The 27,464-nt window shown below is 41.6% G+C and overlaps 2 protein-coding genes and 1 non-coding gene across 6 annotated transcripts; 2 read left to right on the top strand and 1 right to left on the bottom strand.

Annotated features, from left to right (window-relative positions):
- The first annotated feature begins 2,093 nt into the window (after window positions 1-2,093).
- MAK16 (MAK16 homolog) lies at window positions 2,094-11,079 on the top strand. Its single transcript, XM_006201139.4, has 10 exons — window positions 2,094-2,318; window positions 4,622-4,671; window positions 4,764-4,873; window positions 4,977-5,041; window positions 5,233-5,384; window positions 6,150-6,204; window positions 8,897-8,971; window positions 9,734-9,844; window positions 10,586-10,651; window positions 10,803-11,079. The coding sequence occupies exons 1-10, from the start codon at window positions 2,304-2,306 to the stop codon at window positions 10,995-10,997; spliced, it is 894 nt and encodes a 297-aa protein (XP_006201201.1). The 5' UTR covers window positions 2,094-2,303; the 3' UTR covers window positions 10,998-11,079.
- On the bottom strand, window positions 8,688-19,427 carry TTI2 (TELO2 interacting protein 2). Of its 4 annotated transcripts, none has more exons than XR_004195416.2 (9): window positions 19,042-19,209; window positions 18,032-18,744; window positions 16,742-16,928; window positions 16,070-16,162; window positions 14,479-14,666; window positions 14,257-14,400; window positions 12,383-12,545; window positions 11,453-11,635; window positions 8,688-9,815 (listed from the first exon to the last, which is right to left on the bottom strand). XR_004195416.2 is itself a non-coding variant. In XM_072950295.1 (8 exons), the coding sequence occupies exons 2-8, from the start codon at window positions 18,676-18,678 to the stop codon at window positions 11,531-11,533; spliced, it is 1,527 nt and encodes a 508-aa protein (XP_072806396.1). In that variant the 5' UTR covers window positions 18,679-18,744; window positions 19,413-19,427; the 3' UTR covers window positions 11,423-11,530. The 4 variants fall into 4 exon arrangements, 2 of the variants coding, with proteins under 2 accessions (XP_072806396.1, XP_072806395.1); XR_012064407.1 differs by having other exon boundaries at window positions 11,301-11,635; window positions 19,042-19,208; XM_072950295.1 differs by lacking the exons at window positions 8,688-9,815; window positions 19,042-19,209 and adding an exon at window positions 19,413-19,427 and having other exon boundaries at window positions 11,423-11,635.
- Window positions 19,428-19,443: 16 nt separating this feature from the next.
- On the top strand, window positions 19,444-19,547 carry LOC116285761 (small nucleolar RNA U13). Its single transcript, XR_004195460.1, has one exon. It is a non-coding gene; the product is annotated as a small nucleolar RNA U13 (small nucleolar RNA).
- Window positions 19,548-27,464: the final 7,917 nt, after the last annotated feature.

The raw sequence follows: 27,464 nt of genomic DNA, 5'->3' as shown, positions 1-27,464 counted from the left end.
AACTATTTAAATTTATGATGAAAATTTCTAGGTATCAGTTTAATAAAGTGTGACAGTTCACTAACTTTCCACAATTATGTTAGGGAGCGCTCCAGAAAAAAGGTCACTATCACAGCTCTAGATGATCTGGCCCAGGTTCATGGTTTTAAATATTAATGAGTTCCAAATGTATATCTAAAGTTTACTTGCTTATTATCTGTCTCCTCATTACTAAGTAAGCTCCATGAGGGCATAGATCTTGTCTTTTTTTTTCCCCCACTGCTGTATCCCTGGCACTTAGAACTGTGTCTGGCACATAGTGGGTCCTCCAAAACTATTTGATGAATAAATTTACGGCTTTTGGAAGGAAACAAGTGAAAGGAAACATTAACTTCTCACTTTATAAGCTTTTGTATATAAACTAGCGTACATTCATGTATTGTTTGTAATTATTTTTTAAAAACCATATTTCTCACCGAGGATGTTTCTGCATTCTGCATTTCCATTGGAAGTCCTCACTCTTTGAAGGGGTGAAACTTGTTAAGAACTGTTTTCAAGATGTGGTAGCAAGTCAAAAAACCACTAGAACTAATTAAAAAATTCAGTAAAGTTGCGGGACACAAAATCAATGTACAAAAACCTGTTGCATTTCTATACACTAATAGGGAACTATCAAAAAGAGAAAATAAAAAAATCCCATTTACAGTTACATCAGAATGAATAAAATACCTTGGAATAAATTTAACCAAGTGAGAGATCAGTATACTGAAACTGTAAGACATTAATGAAAGAAAATGAAAAAATGCAAATAAATGAGAAAATATTTTCTACTCATGTGTTGGAGAATATTGTAAAAATGTCCATATTACCCAAAGCAATCTACAGGTCCAGTGCAATCCCTATCAAGATTCCAATGGCATTTTTCACAGAAATAGAACAACCCTAAGATTTGTATGGAACCACTAAGACCTCCAATAGCTAAAACAATTTGAGAAAGAAAGCCAGCAGACCATGAAGATGGTGGATTCAGGTTTCTTTTATATTAAAAGGGGAGAGGGTGTGGTTGGTTGTTGCGAACTTCTTGCCTCTGAGATCCTTTGTGCTTGCAGCTGTCCACATAGGTCAGGTCACAAGTTCCTATTCCTCTAACAAGTTATTCTTGTTATTCTCTGTTCTGCAACTTTTTATCTCTATATGAATGGAAAAGTGTTATACCTTTAAAGATCAGAGGCTTGCGAATGGGTTATCCTGTATACTGCAGCATATAGGCAACGTTCTCTAAGTTATTAACTTACAGCAAAAGCAATAGAATACAAAGTTTAAAGTAAAAGCAACAGAGTATGGAGTCAGGTTTCATCTTCCCTACAACAATACCTCTAGTCCTTGCGTACTTCCATTTTTCTAGTGGGGAACAGTTTGCTAAAGGTTAAGTGACTTGCCCAAAGATATTTAGTATATTGCAATTGGTTTTTATAACCTAGGTTTGGCTCCGCAAGCCAGTGCTAAATCAATGCTTTCTGACACGGTGGTTCTAATTAATAATTTTCATCTGCATGGAATAAAATTATACTACTTACAATATATCAAATTATTTTATAATGTGATATGCAAATTTTAAGGGCCCATCCTTATTCTGAGATTTTGCCTTACTCTCTTGGTATTACAGTGGCTTTTCTTTTGAAAGATAGTATGCTCTTAAAGATTTTCTTTTTTTCTGTCAAAATAAAAAGCAGGAGATCTGTTGTTTTTGAAATATTATCTGATCCACGAATTTCAAAAGTCAGGACCCAATACAGCCCCAAACAGGTGTCTGCGGGGTAAGTTGGGGGAGGAGTAAGTGAGGAAGCGAGGGCCCTAGGTTTAAAAAGACCGACTTTGAGGTCCACAGACCGGAGGAAGGAGTAAGAACAGGGCAGCCCTGACTGCCCCGCGGAGAGGCGCCCTGCCGGGCAGGCGGCCAAAACTCTGGGACCGTTATAAACCGCGCGCTGGACGCGGCGCTCCCGGCGCCCTCGGCCTCGCACTCCGGGATTCGGCCGACTCCCGCGCGTGGTCTCACGAACCCTTAGCCAGTTTTACAGGCCCGAGGTGAGCCGGTGACAAGACCAAGGCGGAGATGAGCGCGTGGTGACAGTCGGGTCGTGACCGTCGAGTCGTGACCTGGCACGCGGCGCTGAAGTTAGACCGCCAGGGTGCGCTAGGCAAGCCCCAGAAATCCAAACTCTCGCGACAGACGAGACTGGGCTTTCCGGAAGTGATTCTCCGGAAGCAGCATGGCTGCTCCCTTGACCTGGCTAGGCTGTTCCTGCTGAACCGCTGACACCATGCAGTCAGATGATGTGAGTCTCCTCCTTTTGCTCTGCCACCGGGGTTTACGCAGGGTGTATCGCTCGCTTTAGGAGACCTACTCAGCTGGCCCATTAGCCTAGTGTCGCTCCGGAAGCGAGGCTTCCAGAACCCTGATTTCTGAGCGCGGGGCTCTCACGTGTCTTCCCGGTACTAACAGCGCGCTGCCGCCGCGGGGTGAAGAACACCGCCACCTCAGCCCACAGGGTCGGCGTATCCAGTCCTTGTGCCTAGTCAGGAAGGGATTTGTGTATGGTCCCCCGAGACTAGGGAGGCGGCGGGGGCGGGAGGTGGGTGGCGGCCTGGAGGACCGTACTGCGAAGTTTACGCACCGGATTTAAGGATCCTTTCATCCACGTGCACGTTTTCAACCTGCTTTTTCTGTGTTATATTTGCTCCACTCTCTGCCCACGTCATAATTTTGGAAGCTTCCTAGATGTATTCATTTAGTTATTTGTATGAGAGATACTCAAGTGCTTACAGTGTGCCAGGTGTTGATGTAATTACTGGAGATTTGGTTGTTATTAAAGTAGGCAAAAGACCTCTGCTTTCCTGGAGCACTCTGGCGGGGGAGACAGTAAACACTTGAAAAGATTACATACTATTGAACTGTGTAATATTACTATGAAAGAAACATCAAGCGGTGATGAAGTAGAGAGTAATTAGGAGAGACCATTTCAGACAGGGCTGATCAGGGAAGGTTTCTCTGAATAGAAAACATATGAGTGGAGATCCACAAGATGAGAATGAACCGCCCCTGAGGGGCTGAGGGGAAAGCAATCAATCCAGGCAGCAGGAGCAGTTAAGTACAAAGATCTGGAGGTAGGAGAGAAGGAATGTATTAAAGGAACACCAATGGTTATAGAAATCAAGGGAAGGAAGAGGTAGTGATGTTGGATATCCTTGCAGGACAAGATCATGTGGATTCTTGGAGGAAGTGTTTTTAGGACTTTCAATGAGAAATGACTTGATTTACGTTTGTGATATTTTATCTAGTTGTATGAAAGGATTTTCAAGGAGAGGAAAAAATGAAAACAAGGAGACTAGAGCATGATGAAAATAGCTTCAACTAAGGCAATAATGGTGATGAAAAGAAGTGGATGAATTAAGAGATCTGTTTTATCATTGTAACCAGCAAGACTTGGTTATGGATTAAATGAAGAAAAGGGAAATCACCGGATTTTGGGATGTAAACAAACAGTTCAATGTGTGTTTTTTTTTTTTTAATGCAGTTGGGGAAGGCTAGGGAAAGAACACCGCATTCTTCTGAGAGGTGTGGAATTGAGAGCTCCTTTTGGACCTGTTAATGTGTTTGATGCCTTTTAGACTTTCAAGAGGAGATTTCAAGTAGGCAGCTGGATGTGCATACAAATCTGGTGCTCAGGAGACAAGTCAGACCAGGCAGTGACAGTTTGGGAGTCATCAGCTTAGAGACAATATTTAAAGCCACAACCAGAATTAGCTCCTACCTTTCCAGTTTCCTCTTGCCTATTTTTCCTACCATCCTGTGCCAGACACACATCCTGTAAAATTCCAAAAATGTTCCATTCTTTAATACTGCTTTAAATTTTTCCCTTTAACTACTTTAAAGCCTTTCCCAGTTCTTCAAAGCAGCTCACTCAAAGGCTCTCAGATACTTATTACACCTATTGTGACATTTAGACTACTGCTTTGTGATGTTTGTTTACACATCTTACTCTGTAACTAGATAGGTAAAATTCTTTTAAGGACTGTACCTTCCTTCATTTAGCATGTGCTGAGTGCCTCCAGTGTGTCAGGACTTTGAAATGTCAGTGCCTAACATAAATTAAGTGTACAATAAATGCTGAATGAATGAATATAGAGCACATGAGTTAGTGGAGGATAGCAATTGATGATTTTCCTTGTCCTCAATGAGATAAAATTGTGGTATGTATGTCCAAAAATCCAGTACTGTGTAGCTTTTTACAGTGGATAATGAACATACTAAGTAAAAAGGGGAAGTCACTATATCTATAAAATATAATCTATTTGTTCCAAATATACACGTAGGCATACTAGTTGATATAATATACAAATATTACAAAATACTAATGAAATTTGATCTCTGGGCAATGAGATTATGGTTATTGCTAATTTGTGTTTATTTTTCCTACAAGAATCTAAATCAGACTATTCTACAAAGCATTTCTTCCTCCTCTCATCCCCTCAAAGACTCCACAGTGAAGCAGGGCAATGCACTGGGGCAGTTTCCTTGGATTAATATGGCATCTGTTGGGTCTGAGCAATTGAAATGGGTTTCTCCTTTATCTTGCAGGTTATCTGGGATACACTAGGAAACAGGCAATTTTGTTCATTCAAAATACGGTGAGTCTAGATTTGCACCTTGGACAAAGATCCTTTTAGTTGTCGCTTGGTAACCCATCTTAACAATTCTCGCTCTTTTTCTCCCATTCTAGAACCAAAACCCAGAGTTTCTGCAGAAATGAATATAGCCTGACTGGACTGTGCAATCGGTCGTCCTGTCCCCTGGCAAACAGTCAGTATGCCACTATCAAAGAAGAGAAAGGTAACTCCTCAGTTTTGACTTCCATGAGAAGTACTCACAGCTTTTAAAAGGATGCCCTTTAGTCTTTGTAAATAGTATTAAATGTGTTCACTTTATCCCACAGGACAGTGCTACTTGTACATGAAGGTTATAGAACGAGCAGCTTTTCCTAGGCGCCTCTGGGAACGGGTAAGACTTAGGACACAAAGTCACGATGACCGTTGATCAACAGCAAAAAAGGTCACATACTTTTCTCACTTCCTGGACTGTATCTACCTTAAGGCTTGAAGCCATCCTCATCAGGCCTATGGGTGTCATTAACAGTGAAGACCTGATAATTCATCTTTGCCCTCTTCAAGCCTCATTTCTCTTTTTGGCAGGTCCGGCTTCATAAAAACTATGAGAAAGCGCTGGAGCAAATAGATGAAAATCTAATTTACTGGCCCCGTTTCATTCGGCACAAATGTAAGCAGAGATTTACCAAGATCACTCAGTACCTAATTCGAATTCGAAAACTTACACTAAAGCGACAGTAAGTATTGATCATTCATTCGTTTTTAAATCGATCTTTCCATGCACCATATTATGAAGCTGAGAGATTGTGAAACCTCTAGCAAGGCTTTCTATTGAATTTGACTTTGGGTAATTGTTTATGATGTGCTAAGAAGCAGGTCTACCTCGTTAAAGTTGTGCCCTTAGATTCTGCAGGATTTTAGAAGTAGTATAGTATGACTTGATTATCCCATTCTGTCTGAAAATCAGCTTCAGATAATTGGCTTTATAACCCGGAGGGAATCCTAAAATTGGGGAACTGAAAATGATCGAAAAAATGTGAACAAACTGTAGTGTAAGATCTTTACTCCGGGTTCATTGAAAACTCATTTTAAAAAGTGATAGGAAATCCACAGAATTAATTGAATGCCTTCTTTAAGGAGTGATAGACCCTAATACTGTTTCATTGTGACCTGCTGAGAAAACTGAAGATACCAGTCTTCTATAGAAAATTCCTTTTTCTTAGTTCACAGAAGCATTAATCATTAGCATTGTGATCACCCTCAGAAGTCTCAGAATGCCTAAAGAAACAAAAACAGCCACATATATGTAAAGTGTCTACCAAACAAATGTAAAAATGCCTGCCTTTTTATAGCATTAACTGTCTAGATAGTTTTAAGTTCTGTAATCTTGCTATATTGAGCTCAGCCCTACAAAATCAATTCCAATCCTTTTTTCATTTGTTTTAAAGGGACATGTAGAACATGTACTTGGGTTTTCTGATCATGTTTTTTATTTCCTCTAGGAGGAAACTTGTTCCTTTGAGTAAGAAGGTGGAGCGGAGAGAAAAAAGGAGAGAGGTAACTTTCTGTTCTGATAGTCACAGCTTCTGTGTTTTCACTGAGGGTAGGGCTGTGCACACAGGGCCCCTGAGGACAAGCCAGTCACCACTGGCTATGGACTGTTTAGTCCTAGATGACAGTTGGGTCACTGATGGATAACAGTATTAGTTGCATAAGATATCTGATATTCCGTATCTGAAGATTATGACTTTCAGGGCAGGTTAAAATGTGGGTGGCTTTGGAGATATTTGTTAGTGGAGAACAGAAAAAAATACCTAAAGTAGAGATCTGTAGCTCCTAGTCTGAAATTCTTGAGGTCAGGTATTTCAGAATACTACCCCTCCACATGTTTTGAGCATACTAATCAAAAACACTAGTAGTTGTGCAGTGAAATAGAAGAATATTTTACTAGATGAATTCATACTCAGTGGAATTTTTTTAATGCTTTTTCAGGTCATAGTAGGCCTCTAAATTGAGTTTTTTGGATTTTGAAGTTGCTGGTAAGGAATTCATTGGAATTATTTGTCTTTTTGAAGTAAACTAGTCAGTTTTCTTACTAAAGTCGTGAATAGAGGTGGTAATACTGTGCCATCCATGGAAAATCTAGTCAGGAAGCTCCAACCTTTGTCACAGACAGCAGTCTGCCTATCCACCTCATCCGGACCTGAATATTCCTATTCTTCGAAGGCCCAGGAATTAGCTTTTCCTGACAAGTTCACATTTTCAGTCATTCTGAGTATTTGCTTTGCTTACCTCCCTTCCACCAACAGACACTGAGCTCATCATTTGTCATGTCCTGTCAAGAAACAGCTTTAATAATCTTGATACTTTTGTTTCCATTAATCACACAGAGTTTGGTATCTCAAATCTGTTCTATCACTGGTCTCTAAACTTTTTTGATCACTCACTCCATCAGTAAAATTTTTGAACATATGTTCCCCAATATATTATTTACAAATGTTATTATACACGTGTACTGGCACTAGTAGGTGTATTATACATAATAGTTTGTGGTGTAGCGAAATAAGGGTCTGGTACTTAGCAGGGTGTAAATGTGTCTTTAACGGGCTGTCATAGAGAGCTCAGAGACACAGAGAAAGGAGTGTTGTTGAGTGTTTGCATTAAGTACTTGCTGTTTGTTTTTCATTCTCTACCACCAATTATGGAGAGTTTTTTGTTTAAATCTGGCTGAGTTTTCAACTTCCCTGGCTGTCAAAACAGGCATTCTTGCAAAGCTTTCAGAAGAAATTAAAATTTTCTATTTTTACCAAATAAATTTGAATCCCTCTGGGAAAATGTAGATTTGGAAGATTTTTAAATGGGATGAAAAATTCTGTTTCCAAATTTTTAAAGTGTGTGATTGCGGTTTTTATAGGAAACCCATGTTTTCAGCAATGTCGTATATAGCTGTAATCATTTTTCGAAATGTTCTAGCCCCAGAACAAGTTGTCTTTTTTTTTTCCTTCTGGAAAAACAGTTCTCGCAAACTCACTGTTAAAATACTGCCTTCCCTTTGGAAAAAAACAGAGTAAGTCGTATTTATTTTTTTAAACTTCTGCTATGTTACACATTATGGACAGCCATTTGTCATCTTAGAAAAGGTTGACAAATCTGGAACATTTTTCTTTTTGTGAAAAAAGCATGGGTTTTTAAGTTCTACAACTTTTTTTGAAGTACTGAACCATTAAATGACCAGTTTACATCTTTATAACTACTCCCTACCTTACTGCAAACTGTTCAGTGTCATCTGTAAATCCACTTCACCCAGCAAACTCAGCTGAGCAAATAGCTCTGTGCTGCAATAGTCTGAATAAAGGAGTAAGGTCGCCACCTTCAAACCCCTTGTGCAGTGCTTTTCCCCGGCATATCCTGCTCACGGTAAGTGACACACAGCTATCTGCATCGTGGACTGAGTCGAGGCACCTGCGTATGTTAGTACACATAAAAAGTATTTGTAACAGTTAATATTTTAAAGAAAAAAAATACATGTTTTGAATATTTGCTTCCTACATCTCAGTGGATCACCCCTTTGGTGTAAGCACCCGCTTTAGGGAAAAATGTAGAGTATCACAGTAACCTTTTAACTGACCCGTGTGCCCCGGTCAAGCTGTGTTGTATCTGACACCATCACTGTTCACCCTAACGTGACGTCAGTGCGTGGCCCTTAAATCCTCTGACTTTCACTATCACATTAATGCGCAGTCTTTGGCAAGAAAGGCAGGCTGAGGTTCTGTTTGTTTTGCTTGTGTACAGGTTGATACTGTGTATCATCTCCTTCCACAGATCGTTGAAGGAAGAGAGATTTAATCTACTTTTCTTACATCACAGAGTCTAACGTGGTTTTGGAAAGTGCAAATGAGTGAAGGTCTCTGGTCCCCCTTTCACAGCTTTTACGGAGTCTGCTGCAGGACTGCTAGTTTTCTGAGACACTTAAACGTAGGCAGACCTACTTGCTTTGTGTATCTATCAAAGGCTTTGTCAGAATTTAACTTAGAAATCTGTTCATAAAACCATAGTGATTTTTTTAATTGAAAGGTTCCCAAGAAGGTTTGACAGGGGAAAAATGTATCTGTCTGGTTGGAGAGGCAGAAGTTCCTGCTGTCGCAAGGGGGAAAGTGACATCTTTCACAGAAAGACTGGATGGTCCCTTCCACTTCTGCAGGCTGGGAAGCGAGTGCTAATGGAGTAACCGGGCTTCCTCCTCTTACAGGAAAAGGCACTGATAGCTGCTCAGCTGGACAACGCCATCGAAAAGGAGCTGCTGGAGAGACTGAAACAAGACACGGTGAGAAAGCCAGAATGCTGGGTCAAATTTTATTTTTTAGGTGGGAATATGCTAGGAAATGTGGGAGTAGTGGGAAATGTGTTTTATTTAAGATGCTAGAAAGATCTTCACCTTGATTTTATTCCCAAACATAGTATCACACAGGCCTTGGCTTCTCTTAGCTCCTTGAGGCAGGCATGTAAAATGCTTTCACTACCCTTGATCTTCCAGTGTCGAGACCTTCCCCCTCTTTGCTCTCCAGGTCCAGCCAACAAACTATTCGTGCATTCCCCATCATTCCCACTCCTGCTCCCGGACACAACAATTCCAGATCTCTCTATAAAAGCCATACAGTTTTGATCCTCCTAACTATTAATCCTAGTCTTTTAAGGTTCTTTAAAATGAATTTTTATTTGTTTTGGAAAAATTAGTATCATTTACAGAGACAACATGAATAAAATTTATTTTCCTTATGATTTCCCCCTTGTCAGCAAAATTACACTTGTTCCCAACCCATGGGTTTTATAGACTACTAAATTTTAAGTGAGCTGGTATCCATCCTTCATAGAAGTTATCTGTTTGGTATTAACCACTAATTATTTAAATGTCAAATATGGGCTCTTTAAAGACACTTCTGGCTCTAGGTTTGAAAATAATATGGTATTATTACTTATCAAACTAAATATTCTCAGTCACTGAGGAAAAAAATATGCTTGTTGGACAGTGGACTTTAAGCATAAGATCCGAGTGTCGTTAAGGCTGACCCGTGTTTACTTTGTTCAGTACGGAGACATCTACAACTTCCCCATTCATGCCTTCGACAAGGCCCTGGAACAGCAGGAGGCAGAGAGTGACTCTTCAGATGCTGAGGAAAAAGATGATGAAGATGATGAAGTAAGCTTTGTGTTTTTGCTTTGTCACGCAGTAATCTATAGGGTGAGATCTATTTTTTATGTAATTGAGAGGATACCATTTTTAGTTCCCTAACCAAAAATAATTATTTGCTGTTTTCTTCCTATCATGTTTTACTAATTTCTGTAGTGACTGCTTTGTTTTCCAGGTCCAGCCAACAAACTATTCATTCCTGCATTGACAATTTAATCTTATTTATTAGCATTATAAAAACTTTCCTGCGAGGTGACAAATGAAGACTCCTTATCAGCTGATGGAATATAACATTAAGGAACCTACTGAAATTTACAAAGGATTTAATCTTACTATTAATATAGAAGGACTTAAGTCATAGTATTTTTAGGAAAAGGGCAGATTTAAAAAATAGATTCATAGTAGACTCACACAGATACCCAGGTGTGCTTTTTCTGTTGGTGAACTATTTTTTGATATTTGAAATTAAGTTTTATTTGAATGTGGTACATAGAATAGTTTGTTCCTATAGAATGACTGTAACCAATTAAAATGAGGATATTTTACCTCTAATGATTTAAATCAGGCATGAGAATTGATATCCCTAAAATATATTAAATTTAGAAGTATTAAACTTGGAAGTCAGTCAGTTTTGGTTGCCTATTGAGTAGACTCTGTTATTGATCCACTTACTTATCGAAGAATAAAACTGGATGTCTTAGCTGAATTTTCACTACCTGTCTTGAACCTAACAGGTATGTTTTATTTTAGGATGTGGGGAAAAGAGAGTTTGTGGAAGATGATGAAGTGGATGAGAGTGACATAAGTGATTTTGAGGTGAGGTTCAGGGTCAAAAGTCATCCTTTGGCTTCAGCCAAAAAAAGGGGAGGGGAGGGACACCAGTCTGAGCTCTGAATTGAGAGGACAGTGGCGGGAGTTTGGGGAATGGATCTAGTGTCTTATCCCATTGTTTCCCTCCCTGTATTAGGATATGGATAAACTGGACGCCAGCAGTGATGAAGATCAGGGTGATAAATCCTCCAGTGAGGAAGAAGAAAAGGCCCCTGATGCCAAACACAAAGGCAAAACACCCTTGAAAGGACCTTTGCGGAGGAAACGAGCATACGTCGAGATAGAATATGAGCAGGAGATGGAGCCCGGGGCCAAGGCCAAAACCACGTGATCTCCCTCCAGACGTTTAGAAACAGGCCTGAATGTTTTGAACTCCTTCCTTTTTTTATCTTAAACACAAATATGTACCTGCAGTTTCCGCTCTTTATCTTGTTTTTAACACAATATTTGTGTTTTAATATTTATGCTACTTCTGTGGGGCAGGAAATCTGGGAGGGAGTGGAGAAAAGCCTGAGTGGTGGGCAGAGTACTTTTTATAGGTTTGGCACATGTGTCCAAGCAACAGCATGAGCCCAAGAAGCTTAGCAGATGAGTGTGTGGCTGTAAATATTTCTGAGTTGTAAACGCTGCTCACCCCTGTCTCCTTGGTGTCCTCCCACCCGCACCTCCGTCTTTGTTTAGAAATGTCCAGACTTCCATTTTTTCTTGTTCTCCTTCCCCTACTTCTATGGGAGTAAAAGGAAAGACGGAAAAAGATCTAAGTTACAATGTTTAGTGTAAAAATACCTTTTTCCTTAAATAATTCCATTTAAAACAGCTGGAAGAGAAGAAAATCCTCTCCTCTTGAGGAAAATAATACAAGTCTTAAGTTCCGTCACAGGGAGCGCCTTCAGTAACCCGCTGCACTTTTTGGATACAGCTCACCACCTTACTGTCTTCACAGCTTTGGGGGATGTTAGCCAGGAGACCCTGAAACATGAAATCAAACAGGCTTTGTGGTTTTTTCCCCTTTACCTTGACTGCTTTTTCTTGGTACCATACTCAGAAGGAGGAGAGATTAGATGACACGGAACACAGAACAGGTATAACTTTAGAAAGTGTTGGCATGTTCAGAAATGTTCTGCTGGCTCACAAAGAAGCAACTCAATACGAGCCAAGGTGAAGCAGATTGGATCTCGGGCTTGAAAACCGCCTGAGATTACAGATCCAAGATGAAATAATTTGAATAAATTAATAATAAACCATACTACCCCTAAATATTTTTAGGATATGAATTTCTCTTTATGCTGCCTTACGGCTTTCAATTTAAGATTTCTAAATGGGGTAAGAAATGAGACAATAGTTTATTCAGCGGACACATAACTATTATACACTATGGCTTGGAACAGTTAACTTCTGTGGGATATGAGACCAGAGGAAGAATCCCCATGTGGATTTTACAAACTTTTGATCATGATCCTTTTGCCCATTCTCTGTCCTAGCTCCCAAGACATAACACTGATTCTCTTGCCTTTTGGCCTAAACAGTTCTGAGTAGCCTTGAAGGAAGAATAAAGTATTGATTAAACTCTGTTGAAGGCTAGGAGGCTCAGAGGTAGAGAGCTGAACTTCCCATGTTCATTTACAGACTTAGGCACGTAAACAGTAAATCAAAATCACAAGAATTATCTAAGGATAACAAGGCCTAACGGAAACTGGGCTGCAGACCGTCCCTTACCTTCACCTGTCCTCGGGAGCAGTGGTCCAGGAGAATCAGGCAGTCTGTGGCCTCTTCTAACAAAGCGTTCTTAACAGGCTCGGGTGTGAGGCTTGAATCCCTTGCTACGTCACATATCAGTTTCAAGAGAGCCTTCAGGAAGACCACAAGTCTGCAGGAAACTCTGGAATCAAGAAGAAAAATTATGTTCATACTCTGAATCAGGATATTAAAACTGAAAGAGACTTCAAAGGCCAACTAGTATAAAGTCCTCATCTCATAAGTGAAGGAACTGAAGTCAGAGTTTAATGACTTAAAGACCACAGAGCTACAAGCAGCACTAGAGACCAGACTCCAGATTTCTTAACTTCAAGCCCCGTTTCTCTCTTCAGCACAAAAACACTGCACACACATATACACACACACACTCTGGCCTGCCCAAGAATCCCTGGTTTCCTCCAGAAGCGTGCCTCTACTGTTAGGACACAGCCCCTCCTGAAAAGGGAGAAGTGGGACTTCCCCTCTTTCCAGGGACCCATACTTTTGGCCAGAGATCAGGACATGGCCCTCAACCTCTAGCTCTGATGTTGTCTTGGGCCCTCAGGTTAAAAATAGAGTGAGGGAAATAAGGTTGGCTTCTGGAACTCAAGTGTCAATTTGAATTTTTTGTCATTTTAATTCTAGATCATAAGTTACCACCAGTTAAGCCCAGTCTAGTTACTTCTAGTTGGCCTTTCTAAAAGTTTGTGTTGATGAAAAAGTTCTGGAAATGGACTGTGGTGGTGATTACACAAAATTGTAAATGCACTTAATGCCACTGATTTGTACACTTTAAAATGGTAAATTTCATGTATTTTTTAACCACAATAAAAAAAAACCCCTAAAAAGCCATAATGGAAATTGAAAAATAATTTACCTTGTGGTGTGAAAATAAAATCACCCTATTTTTGGACAGAAATGTGACTAGCAAAAGTTTGCATCCATACCTTGATCTAAAAATACTAAGCAATTTCCTGTAACCTGTGTGCTGTCCAGCCCTCTGCCTGTCCTCAGGCCAGTCTGCTGTTTCCCCTCCACACGTAACACTCGTTTTCCAAGCTCCCTCCATCTGCCTGCTGAGCTCTTAGTCTGGTTCAATTTCACTCATCCATCTGCTCTAGTCATTTTCCAAATATCTGTGTACTTAATACCAGGTGCTGAGTAAGTTTTGGAATTCTCAGTGTACTCAAGTGGTCGTCCATCCTGCTGAAGCTTGTAGTTCAGGAGAGGAGAAAGTAAGTAAGTAAATGCAACCTGGTTACAAACGTGATGAAGGGAAAGACTGGGGGGTACATTATAAGGAGATGAGAGAATACGGTCCAGAACAGGGACACACATGTGCCAAGGCACTGCTCTCTCGCTGAACTAAGCCCTGTTATTTCACGCAAGAAAGCCTTTTGTGGACTCCACATGTTGGGAGTCCCAGCTTACTGCTCATGACACCTACCTCAAGCCTGAGCTGGACTGAGCACTCATATCCTAAGTCAGTGTTCTCCTGACCACAGGTGTTCAGTCATGTGCTATGAAATGCTGTTCTCAATCAGGTTTAAGAAACCTTAGGGGGAACAAAGTTAAGCATGTCTATTGTAGCAATTCTAAATGGCCTTTAAAATTCCAATATGCATTATAAGTGCAGAGATGTACACCTGAGGGAAGTGGGTGTATTTTATCTTTTCAATACCACTTCCACAGTTCAAAATCCAACTGGTGTGTAAAAATGGGAGGTATTCAGATATACAGCACGTCCCTAAAACTTTGCACTACGTACTTAACACTACGTGCAGCTGGGCAAGCTCTGAAGAGAATATCGGCTGAGTTTTGCCCATCTTAGCACACCTGTCTGCTGGCTGTGATACCTGGGCCAAGTGTACTGCATGAGAAGTTTCAGGGTTTCCAGCATCTTCAATCTAGCCTCCTCCTCAGGTCCATCATAAACCTCCAGATAACCAACGATGACTCGCTCCAGCCTCTTCAAGTGCCGGACAGTTAGGATCCCCAACCTAAAAACAAAAGAGATGACGTGATGCCAAAGACGTGAAGGCGAGGAGGAGGCCACACCCAGCAGCCCAAGGACGCACCTCTTCACAAAAGCTGGCAGGTTTCTCGCGTAGGTCCTGCGCAGGAGGAGGCGGTGCTCGGGCTCCATGTGGGTCAGGACCAGCTGCAGGACCTCGTCACAGTGTGTGGTGGGTCGGGCCGCACCTCCCTTCCAGTGCAGGGCTTTCTCCAGGATGGGGAATAAATCCAGCAGACACGGGAGCACAGCCTGGAGGCAGCAATAGGAAGTAACTATGGCTCACCGATTTGTATTCACAACCCTCAATGGTTTTTCTACCAAATTCCATTAATCTACCACCCTTGGGGTCCATGTCATAGAATTCGAAAAGATTCTAGTAATAATACATTAAGTGTAACTTATTACTTTATATTTTCAAACTTTTTTTTTAACATCCTTTATCGATTTGAGTCTCAAGTTAATACCTTACCCTCAGGACTGTACTTCGCTAATCTATAAGATGGGAAGAATGGCAGAGCTGGAACTTTAACCCCAAATTTAGGAGTCTACTGTCACTAAATTCCTAAGTTTACATGATATTTACAAGTATTTACAATAAAACCACTCCCAAATAGAATCTAAGATGGTCTTATTTAGGGTTTTTTCCTTTTTTTTTTTTTAATTGAAGTCTAGTCAGTTTACAATGTGTCAATTTCTGGTACACAACATAATGTTTCAGTCATCCATACACATACACATATTCCTTTTCATATTCTTTTCATTGTATAAGATGGTCCTATTTGTATCCAATTTGGTATCTGAAGTTTCAGCGTCTAGGCAATCACTTTTAGCTCTCCTGGGATCTTTGTTTTATCTTTTTCTTTCTTTCTTTTTTTTTAAACTGCCATCTCAACTTTTTGGCTGTTAGTACAGTCTGGATTCTCAAAACCAAAAATAATATTTTTTTAAAAAGTGGTAAGGGGAAGGAGAGTAGGTATAAATTAAGAAACAAGGTTATTTCTACTTCTAATTTTATATAACTTGTTTGTTTTGTCTTCAGAATGTTCTCCTCACCCCCCAGGAAGCTCTATTCATCCTTTATTAGCAAATATCACCTTCTTCCTGAATCCCCCTAAAACCACCTCAATACCCTCAAACCTGGTTAGATTATCACTGTACTCCATTTACATATAAAGTACATATATTTACATAAATGTCTCTCCAGAGAGTTTCTTAAAGCCAGAAACCCTGTCTGACTCGCTCTTGGAACCTACATGAAGGAATGAAGGAATAAATGACACTAAAATACCCAGCATATAAGGAGTTCCAGGTGTGTGTTGATATAAAACAGCCCAGATGAAGGACACTTAAATTAATAAACAGAGAACTTTTTCAGACATTAAGCTGCCCCCAAATGATCTCTAATTGACCCAGATGAAGACAAAACACTGGCTTTCCTGTGCCGACTCGGGCCTGTGGATGCCTGCTTGGTACTGAGATGTTTTCCCTGGTCATCTGCTGCCCCATATTTTCACCTTGTCAGTGGCTCTCAGTTATCACCCACACTTTCCAGGACAGAAAAATGTCTATCAACTATTCTTATTCACATAATGCCACCTTCTACTCAAACTTGAGAGCTCAGACTCACAGTTAAGAACAAACCTTACACTGACCTGAATGAGGTGGTGCTCCGGTGTGTACAGGTGGTTGAAAAGGGCGTGGTATACCACCTGGGCCCGGTTGTACTGGAGCAGATCAGCGGCTGGCTGCAATCAGACAAATGACCCAGTTACAAGTTTCCCAAGCTTGGCAAAATGTTGGAAAGTTTTGAGACTGAAGATGGTACATGGAATTCCTCATACCACTCTCTCTCCTGTGTGTATTTTAAAAGCTCCATAACGCATAGTTTAAAAAAATTTCCCTGAGTAATAGCTTGCACATTGGGGTATAATCTTTCAGTTTCTAAATTTTTTGCTGCTTGAAAGTCAATCATTAGGGGTGTAGCTCAGTGGCAGCTCACATGCTTAGCATGCACCAGGGCCTGGGTTCAATTACCAATACTTGCATTAAAAAAAAAAAAAGCAACTGTTAATTACTCAAGAGTCTAGTTATTCAGTTTGACAATGGTCCATGTGTTTTCTATATATTACCTATGAGATACAACCAAATAGGCTGGCATAGAAAAATATAAATTAGTGAATTCTGTCACATAACAGCAGTAATAGAAAGCAAGTTAATAAAAGACATAAACAGAGGCAACAATAAAAGTGACATCACGAAGGAGGACCAGCAATGATGACCCAACTCGTGCATCCATCGGGTGCCGGAGAGCAGAGAGGGCTTACCACGTTAAGCACGAGGTGATGGAGGCAGCGAACCCCCAGGATTTTGTTCTCAGTTTGATAGTCGTCTGAGATAAGCAGTGATGGGGGAAGTGTCCTTTCCAGATGTTGGCTCAGCCAGGGTCGGGTGACCTTTCGCAGAGTCCATGAGAAAACATGTTTGGTGGCAGGGTTATTCTTCCAGGATTCCCTAGGTGGGCATGTGAAACCACAGTAAATGACACGGTGTCCGGTTCAAACTCGAAGTGTTTTCTTGTACTTGGAAAAAATACATCCCACATAAGATAATGCTAGATGTTATAATATACATTTTAAGATTAGGACCAAAATAACTTACAGAGCTTACATTAAATACAATTAACAATCACCTGGGGCTCCGGGTCTAAAGCACAGTTAATGAGACGCAGCCATATATACAGCCGGGGCTATAAAGCATCTGTGGCAATGGTTACAGTGATAATGTGTTGAGGAGGGAGAGAGGAGTAAAGGAAACATCTTCAGTAACATTATTTCATATAAGGGAGCAAATGAATCAAGATTGAAACAGAACTAATAGCTTACAAAGTGAGTTTACACACAATACTCAACCCGTCTTCAAATACTGCTTAATAAGTAACGATATCTTTATACAACAAGTAAAGAACCTGAGGGTTCAGAGCAGCTGTCTGACCTGGTCCTGTTCAGAAGCAATAAAAAGAAGCACCAGACTGCCTCCAAACTAAGCCTTTTAACTCCAAGTTCCTGGTAAAATGACGGCTATGTATTCATTTTTTCCTCATCACTCCAGTATCACAAAAACTAACATGCAGAATAGCAAGTGGAAACGCCCAGAAAATACTTCAGCTGACAGCAGTCTAAAGGGCTTTTTTTTTCCTCCCAAACGTTGCTTCCATGTCCCATAACTACCTCTATCTAATAACTAGCAATTAATTTCAAGATCCGTAAGTTTGAAGTCAAATCGTAAGTTTAAATCCTTTTGGAATCCCCAATCCCACCTAATTTAAGAAAGGTGAAGTCTACATAAATGGCACAGAACTTCCAATTTCCAGGGCAGCTGTCAGGAGGACCGGAAAGAGCACTTCAAAATGGAGTCTGAAGACCTCGGTTCTAATGTTGAATTCGCCACTATCTAGTTAAGTCATTTATAGCAAATTACAACCTTTCTAGGCTTTAAGAGATCTGCTGTCACAAAACCTTTATTTTACTGATGAAGAAACAAGGTTCCTTTGAGCTAACATTCTAAAACATTAGGCTGAAGCGCAAATCAACGGCCCTGACCGCAGGTATACTCACTTATTCAAATCGGATTTGAGAAGCCCCATTATCGTCGGAAATCTCCCTTTCTCATCTTCCTTTTCTCCGCGGAGGAATCCTGCCACGGAACCACACTCAGTAACTTGAAGCAGTAAGGCGAGCACCTGTTCAGCAACGTCCTGAGGGCTCGAGCTGGTCCACGGTTGCTCCAAACTGTGTGTGACGGCAAAAATATAGATGGGTCCTGCCAAGTGACGGAGGCCTGTCTTCCAAGCAGGGCAAACCAAGGAATTCTTGGCGGCCTCAACTTTCCTCAGTAGCTTAAGAAACAGCAACCCAACTGCAGCCGCTTTCTCAGCCACTTCAGAGTGACGCTCACCTCTCCCCTCTGACTCCCTGGGTGGGGCTGCATACTTCTCCAGGGCTTCTGCCACCTGCCCCAGCAGCTGGGGCATTCCACGGAGCGAGGCGTCACTCCCCTCAAATAATGTATCACACTCTGTGGCTTCTAGTAGAGCACTGAGGTCCTGAAGAGCTGCATTTCTGGCCTTGCTCCGCCGGGATTCCTGGCCAGTAAGTTGGTGTAAGATCTGGGAGAAGGCCTGTCCGAGGGCGGAGGAAGACCACTCTCCAGGCAAGGAAGAGCCTTCTCGAGATAGGGATTCCCGAGAGCCGGTAAGCTCCATCCCTCAGACCGCTGCGGTGATGGGCTAGTATCCCCGGGGACGAGGATGGAGGCGGGCGGGGATCCTCTAAAGAGAGAAATAAAGATCACCTGGGGGCTGGAATTCCCTTAAAGAACAGAACTAAAACCAAATAAAGCGGCGAGACTTCTCGAAGGACCAGGAGGGAGTCCCTCCAGCAGAAGAATAAAATGTGTGAAAGGAAAAGATGCAGAAAAGCGTCTCTCTGGGGGTAACAGAATCTCAGATTCCCGACAGTAGAGGGAGAAATTACTCTTGCCTTTCTGAAGAATGAGAAAAACAAAAAGCCCTAACGAGTTTAAGAAATGAACTCTCAAAGCACGACAAGAACACGGCCGCCAGTACCTGGAGCTCTTCCGGCATCTGCAGCTCTTCCGACACGTCTGCGCCTATCAGGGTCCGAACTAGTTTACGTCGTTGCCGGAAAGCACAATCTAGCTTCCGCCATTACCGCGGCAACGCTCCGTCATTTCACGACCTGCTATCGTAAAGCAATAGCGATCCGGGTACCAAAAAGGGTGGCGCTATGGAGAGTATATTTGCATGGATAATAATCCCCTCGCTAGTTTGTTCCTGTTTTCACTTGTTAAGGTAGAAACAAAGTAAATATCACGCAGTATCGATGATAGTTATAAAATGTACAGGGTTTTATGAGTCAAACCTGAAAAAATATGTACTATATCTGTCACCCTTTCTGTAAAGTCGGTGGGCCTTACCTGGGGACTCACTACCGAGCAGGTACCGTTGATCCTTTTGTAGTTCATAAGCGTGATGATTGGGTGTTCACGCGACTGTGTGACGTGTGCCTCCCTCGAACCTTGTTACGACGTCGGCACATTACCCGTCTGACGTGAACTTGGAGGATCCATTTAATTCTACAGCACTCTGAGGAGTTAATTGTGTTTAGATCCTGGGTAATCTTTGGGATATAGTATTTGCCTTCCGTTGTGTTTGTCATCAGGCTTCTGTGTAGAGTTCGGTTTTTTTATCCTGTAACTATTGTCTTCGCGTGTGTAGCCATAGACTTCTCAAGAGTCGTTAAACGGCGGGCGGGAGTATCCTGGGCACCGGAGTGTGCTTTGGGACGCCGGGTGCTCGCCGGCCGCCGCTCCGGGGCCGAGCGGCAGCTGTGTCCGGGTGGCGGGAGGAGCCACGGCCCCGTGCACCCCTAGTCGTAGCCCGTTCCTCCCGCTGCGGGTTCCCTGGTGGATGATTGTGGACGGGGGCGGGTCACGGTGCCTGGCTGTCCTTAGCAGCTTGCAGGTGACCTCGTAGAGCTTCTCCCGCGTCTTAGGAGTCCGAGGAAAGTTTTGGCGCCAAGGCGGGAGTGGGAGGCGGGCACCCGAGGGGTCAGAGCCCGCTGCTCCCCAGAGAGCGGCGGTCGGCGGGAGGCCCGCTGCTCACACGCAGCCCCGCAGGCCGACTTAGTTTCCACCTTGCATCCAGCAGGTCGCCTCCAGGCTTTCGGATTCCTCACGCCTCCGAGCCCACAGGCGTCCAGAGAAAGACGTTGTGGAGTTTTCCGGGGTGGGTGGGGTGTGTGTGTGTGTCCTATCTGCGATTCCTTCCTTGCGCCAAACCTGTCTCACTCGCTCTGTGATCTTGTGCAAAAGTTCCGTAACCTCTCTGTGCCTTACTTTTTTTTCAACGGTAAAATGTGGGTAATAATAGTCCCTACTTCTTAGAACTGTTATAAGAAATAAAGAAGTTAAATATGTGTAAGCTACTTAGAGCAAACTCTGGTCAGTGGTACGTTCTATACAGGTGTTAATTTTTACTGTTAAACCATGGCTTCTGCATCAACCTACGTTTTCCTCTTTTCAGGGGAATCTGATGGTTAGGACCCTTCCTCTCTACCTCTTTCATTTGGCCTTTCCTTCTCTGACCAATTGGTGGCACTCACGATTTTCTAAGCAATTTCAAACACTGAAACTCCTCCCAAGGGGATTCTCCCATATCAAGGCCCCTGTGGGAGCAGGCCGCCAATCCGCAGGCTGTTACTGTATCCCTCCTGTGTGGGACCCTGTCTGCCCTGATCCACGTGCCCCTTGTGCTGCGTGGATCCAAGATCTCACTCCCTTATGAGGAAAGTACTTGTATTGCAAGAGGTCACCCCCTCTACACTCTTGAGTTTCCTGAGGCCAGAGACCATGTCTTTATCTCCAGTGCCTGGCACAGTTTAGTCATGCAGTAAATGTTTGTTGGACCCACGTGCCCACCCACAGAGGACTGGCTGAATAAGCCAGGGTCCATCCACACAATGTGGTTCTGTGCAGGCTGTACAAAGGAATGAAGACCTTCTCTGTGGAGATCGTGGAACCCTAGGATATACTGTTCAGTGAGAAAAAACGAGGCTGAGACCATGTATGTGTTGCCTCCCTTCTGAGAAAGATGGGTGCGTTTGCTTTCATTTTAAAGAGGCAACAGTGGAAGTATAAATTAGACTGATTAAGAATGGTTACATATAAGAAAAGAACAAGGTGAAAATAAATGGGTTTGGAGACCAGACTTCTTTCATGTCCTCTATCTTACTTTACAAAGTTTTGACTTTGGCATCATGTAACTATTTTATGTAATTATGTTTTAAAAGAAAATAACAAAGCATTTCCTAAAAGAAAAAAAAGCCATGAATCAAAGTATATTTCAGGTTACTTTGGAAACCCAAGTTATGCATGAAAATAGAAGAAACTGATTCCAAAACTCACTATTTTGACTGTATATTCTTAATGTAACATATCCTAAGGACTAAACGGCAAAGAAATCAACCTGCACTGAGCAATAATATTTGTTAGTAATAATACTGATAGTTAGATGTTGTTGCATATATGATGTTTATTTTACATATGTGTATGTAAAATAGCAAGTAAGAAATTATCTTAACGTTGTTAGAAACCTGGGTCTTCAGTGCAAGATAAAAGAGATACAGGTATCAAATCAATGAAGTTAGGTGCAAATTCTATAATCAAAAATTTGGATTGGCCATGGTAGTATGGAGTCATTATTAATTAACGTCTTAGCTGTGTCCACTGAAAAGGCCAAGAAGCAATGACAATCCAATGGCTGTGAGCAGCCCTAGTGTCCAGATTCATAATCTCAATACCATTGCCCACTAAAAGGAACCAGGACTCCTTTAGAAAATGACTGATTTTTAGAACTGGGGCAAGGATTGTGTGAGATGAGCTTGGGGCATTTTATTATGACAGAATGCAAGGTAGTTATCAAGTATTACTGAGCTTATGTCAAAAAAAAATACCCAAGACCAATGATGAAGGGGCACCTTTTAGTCAAAGATGGAACAATTTGGGCTTAAAAAAGAATAATTACTAAAGGATTGAAACATATCAGATATATACACATCATATTTTTTTTTCATAGACGTTGTGTACTTCCGACTGCATTGCATCAAGAGGCACATGGTATCTGGTTATCTCACTTTCAGTTACAATTTTAAGATAAGTCAGTGGGTTCAGGGTTGATTAGTTTGATCCAGTCATTGTTTTAAGTTTCCCCTCCATGTTCCGCTTCGTAATTCTAATAGCCATGGGTGACCTGCTGCCTAGTCCCAGTGTTTCATCAGACCTGTGAATAGTCACTTTCCAATTCTACTAGTTCCGTGGCATTCATTGCCCTTACTAACTACTTGGGGACCCCAGAATATATAGCAGAATAAATGCTTGATTTTTTTCCTTTTACCGATTTTCAAAATAAAGAGTTGTTTCCTTAGGTGATCCAAGTGTAGATGCTACTAGAAATTCACTCAAGTATTAACAATTGATATGATATGATATCCAGGATTCACTTCAAAATACTCCATAAAGAGGGGTGATGGGAAGAAGTGATCAAGAGATGGATTAAGAAAGATTATCAACATACTGACAATGTTGAATCTGGATAGTGGATCATGGGTGTTCTTTATTTTAATGTAAGTCTGAAATTTTCCATAACAAAAAATTACTGTTCTTGCTCTTATTTTTAATCCATGCTGATTTAACTGAGCAAAAGACCTTACGGTAGTTGGTAGGAGAGAAAAGCAAGTGACAGATTGGTTCTATAAAGATGCAAGACTATGAATTCAATGCAGCTCCAGCCTTCAGCAGGTTTTCATCTACTGGGGGACAGGGTGATGGTACTTGTGGGCCAGAGCTGTCATAAAGGCAGTTGAGGACTAAGGGCACCTTTAAGGCGCATCAGACACTCGGCTCAGGGCCTCCTGTCTCTTGTTTCCTCCTCACGGACACCCGAGGAGGCTGGTGTCATTATCTCCATCCTGCAGATGAGGAAACTGAAGCTCTGAGAAGTTGGGTAACTTGCCCAAGATATCACAGCGGAAAGTGGTAAGGATGCGATTAAGGCTGGGTCCCTTTGACTTCCAAGCCTTTGCTCTTCCTGCCTCTGCCCTGTTTGGACCCTCCAGGTACACAATTCCGGAACATCACTCCCACTGTGTACCTCGAGACTGCCCCCTACCCCAACAGAGGACCAGGCAGTGACCTGTGGAGCCCACAGTCTTTAGGAAAAGAACTGATAATAACTGGTACCTGTCCCCTCATTCAGTGCACGCAACTTAAATTCATGGAGCAGGCATTTTATCCACGTTTGCCTTCCTCTCTTTGACTCTTCCTCTTCCTCCAGCTTTTGGAAAGCAATCTGGCAACATCCCTTGAAAGAATAAGTAAGTTCAGTGGCCACTGTACTCTTGAGACCCTATCAGATATAACTAACTCTACCTAGGATATGGGTTTAAGACCCCAAGGATAAACAAGTAATTTCTTGTGTGACTGTTCATTGGGCAAAAACCTGAAAACAAAGTGAAGGCTCGTCAAGGGCACATCCCCACTGGGGAATCCTCCATCCATTTATTAAAAGAATGAAGTAGAGCTAAACCAGAGGACCAGGAGGGGTTTCTATAAGGTGTTGTTCAATGGTGAGTGTAAGATGCAAGAGATGCTATGAGCTCTCAGTTATGAGACAGTGCTTTGAGAAATGAATGCCTGTGTGTGTAGATACATGCATATGTGTAGGTCTAAGAATACTTGAGTATGGAAGACGTATGGGAGGGCACATCCCAAGTTCTCAGTGCAGATGACCTTGGGTGCTGATGTGGGAGAGAGATGGACAAGAGGAGGGCGGAGAAGCTTAGCTAAGCAAAACCAAAAAAAACAGAAAGAAAAAAATGACATCTTTTTTGTTGTTGTTCACAAGAATATATCTTTATTGGCATTGTTTGTGACCACATCTTTTTACAAAGTGTATAGGTGATTATACCTATGTACTTATGCAAAATCACATGTATGAATGTGGTTATGTATAAAGAGCTTAAATCTTTTAAAATATTTCTTTTAGGGAGAAATGGAAGAATGCAGTAAATTCCAGAGATTTTGTGGCTAAACATTTAGCAATACCTCTCGGTTTTTCAAAGATCTTATGGTCAACGATTTAGGGTGAAAACCTCTTCATAAGGAAAAACAGAAGTGAGATAAAATTAAAAAAGAAATGTTTGCTCCCTTTCATTCTCTTAAGAGTGAAAACTGATGTGATTACAGTTTGACTATGTTCCAGCTGCGTCTTCCAGGGTTCATATGGTCTACACATGGTTGATAAGAGGATTTTGAAACACACTGTTAGGTAATTACTGCTTGCAGCAAAGGTCCTTTTCTGATTATAGGCCAAACAGAAAAATGACAGTACAACATTCATGGCCCTTGAGTACCTGTGGAGAATGAGACGACCCCTATATCCTTTTGCATATGAGGCTATAAAATTTTTTAATACTGATTATGATTATAACTTATTGAGCTAAAGAATATACTAATTATTTTGAAGGTTCACATGTTCATAAAATTTGTAGAACAAGCACCAAATGGCTCTTAATGAACCGAAATCCTTTGACACAGTATAGAGAGCTAGAAACAGAAGAATCTTGTCAACATGGAATATCCATCAAAATAAAAGAAGTCATAGCCATGTTGAAAATTTGACTAAATGAGCCGGCTTTCACTGTGATATGCGCCCACTGCCTCTCCAATATACCTTTCTCCCTCTTACAATTCTGGGTTCTCTTAGCTTCCTTTTTGTGTCTGTGCTATCAGCTTAATATTTCAACTCTTTTTTTTCTTATTAAGGTAGTGTCTGCTCTAAGAACATCTTACCTTAGAGCTGCTCCTTCCGCAAGGGGCGTGCATCCTGCTTACTTGTTTTTCCTGGGGGACCTCATTCCTATGGCATCCGCTTACCATGTTCCCTACTCAGTCATTCCATTCGTTTCCAAAAGCCTGGCTCTAGCCCACGGTTAAAATGTTCTCCCTGAACCTTAACCCCTCCAGCACCCTGTTTCTCTGCTTAGCAAAGTGTCTTTAAGAGGAAAACAACAACCCAGTACTAGTTGTCTCCAGTTCCCCACCTGTCATTCACTTAGAGTTCTTGTTACTACGGAAAATTGGCACCTGGTTGTATCTCCTTTATGTTTTTTAAACTTTATAATAGCTCCCTTGTCTTTTTTTAAAAAGACGTTCCAGTAAAGAAACAAGGCTGTTTGTCCTGTAAAAGGACTGAGATGCTGGATTTGGTAGATGGCGTCTTCCTGGTGTCATTTAATTTGTTCCTCGATCTCCCCCAGTTCCTGTGAGGAGCTAGTAAGATCCAGAGGCAGGATTATCCGGATCAGACTGGGGGAGCGGGGCTGTATCACAGGAGGCACAGTTTCCCACTGTCCTTGATAAGGAAGGACTACCTGATATAAACTTCCTTATCTTATAAGGAACTCACTATCTGATAAGTTCCTTAGTCTCTCCCCTGGTGGCTTTAGCAGCCATAGATGACTTTGCTTGATTCCATTGCTTTGTTAGGGGTTACAAAATGGCGATTTTCTAATTTTATTACAGGCAGACTATATTTTGATGTGCTTCATTTTACTGCACTTTGAAGGTAGTACTTTTTTCCTGTAAACTGAAGGTTTGTGGCAACCTTGGATCAATGGCACCATTTTTCTAATAGCATTTGCTCACTTCGTGTCTCTGCATCACATTTTGGTCATTCTCGAAGAGTTAGAGGTGGGGCCCAAAGATGTGACTGCATTAAAGCAATCTCGTGAAAAAACTTCAATGGATGAGGGGTTGCTGCTTACAGATGAGTAAAGAAAGTGGTTTCTTGAGATGGCATCTACTCCTGGTGAAGATGCTGTGAAGGTTGTTGAAATGACAATGAAGAATTTATAATATTCCATAAACTTAGTTGGCAAAGTAGCGGCAGAGTTCGAGAGGACAGACTCCAGTTTTGAAAAAGGTACTTGTGTGGGTAGAATGCTGTCCAACAGCAGTGCATATGCTGCAGAGAGATGGTTCACGGAAGGAAGGCACTTTGTGCAGTCAACTTCATTGTTGTCTTGGTGTAAGAAATTGCCACAGCCACCCCGCCTTCGGCAGCCATCACCCTGGTCAGTCAGCAGCCATCAGCGTGGAGGTAAGACCCTTTACCAGCAGAGAGATCATGAGCCACTGAAGGCTCAGATGATGGTTAGCATTTTTTAGCAATAACATTTTTTAAATTAAGGTATATACATTTTTTTTTCAGATAGAATTCTGTTGCACACTTAATAGACTCCAGGATAGTATAAACACAACTTTTAGATGCACTGGGAAACCAGAAAAATTGTGTTACTTACTTTATTTTGATATTCGCTTTATTGCAGTGGTCTGGAATTAAACCCCCGATATCTCTAAGATGTGCCTGCATTTCTTTTTGCATCTTCTACCTGGAGCTCTGCTTTAGGTAGAACTTTCCCTCAACTAGTTATGTGATCAGCCTGAAATACAGTTTGTGCAGGAAAAGCAGGATAAACGTCCCATGCTTCCTGTTTGTTTAGCAATTTTTACATAATGAGCTGAGTACTCTGGTGGCCTTCAGTGAATACCTGCTATTTTGTTGTTCTCATTAGTTTCATTTGATCTCAAGAAATTTTTATAGATTTAATGAGTTTTATTCCATTGACATTATTCCTTTTCACACTCAGATTGCCAGAGGGAGTGTTTAAAAAAATTTTTAATACACTTTGTTTTTTAAAGCAGTTTTCATTTCACAGCAAGACTAGCAGAAGGCACAGGGATTTCCATGTGCTCCGTCCCTCCATGCATGGGTCACCCAATGGGGGTCTTCATTTTAGCCCCCGTATCTTTTTGATATGAGTTTTGGATGCTTCCTCGTTTTCTAGAATGGCAGGATTGAAGCAGCCATTTCTCCAGAGAGCCCTGGTTCCTGAGAAGGAGAAATGCTGTTAAGCAGAATGCCGTTGCTCCTGAGTTTTTAACTGACTTTAGCTTGCAGGCTCAGCAGACAGCCCTGTGATAGATGTGTTCTAAATCATGACTTTATATTGATATGTCTAATTTAGATGTATAATTTCAGGCTATACTTTTTAAAACATTTTTATTACTTTATTACATTTTTGTGTGTTTGTGGGGGAAGGTTATTAGGATTGTTTATTTATTTTTTAATGGAGGGACTGGGGATTGAACCTAGAACCTCATGCACACCAAGCACACGCTCTACCCCTGAGCTACACCCTCCCCTACCATCACTTCTTAAATCCCATTATTACTCGTAAATCAAAACTCCTCACCGTGGCCCTTACATGACCTGACCCCTGTGTCCCTTCAGAATCACTTTGCACTGCCCTCCCCCTCACGGAGCTCCAGCCGCATGGGATTTGTTCCCCAACAATCCAAGCTCTGTTTTGCCTCTGAGTTCTCACATGTGCTCTTCTGTCTGGTCTT

The sequence above is a fragment of the Vicugna pacos genome, chromosome 26 (genome assembly GCF_048564905.1).
Source record: "Vicugna pacos chromosome 26, VicPac4, whole genome shotgun sequence".
Taxonomy (NCBI): domain Eukaryota; kingdom Metazoa; phylum Chordata; class Mammalia; order Artiodactyla; family Camelidae; genus Vicugna; species Vicugna pacos.
The sequence above is the reverse complement of the archived record's forward strand: the minus strand, read 5'-3'. Positions and strand labels throughout refer to the sequence as shown.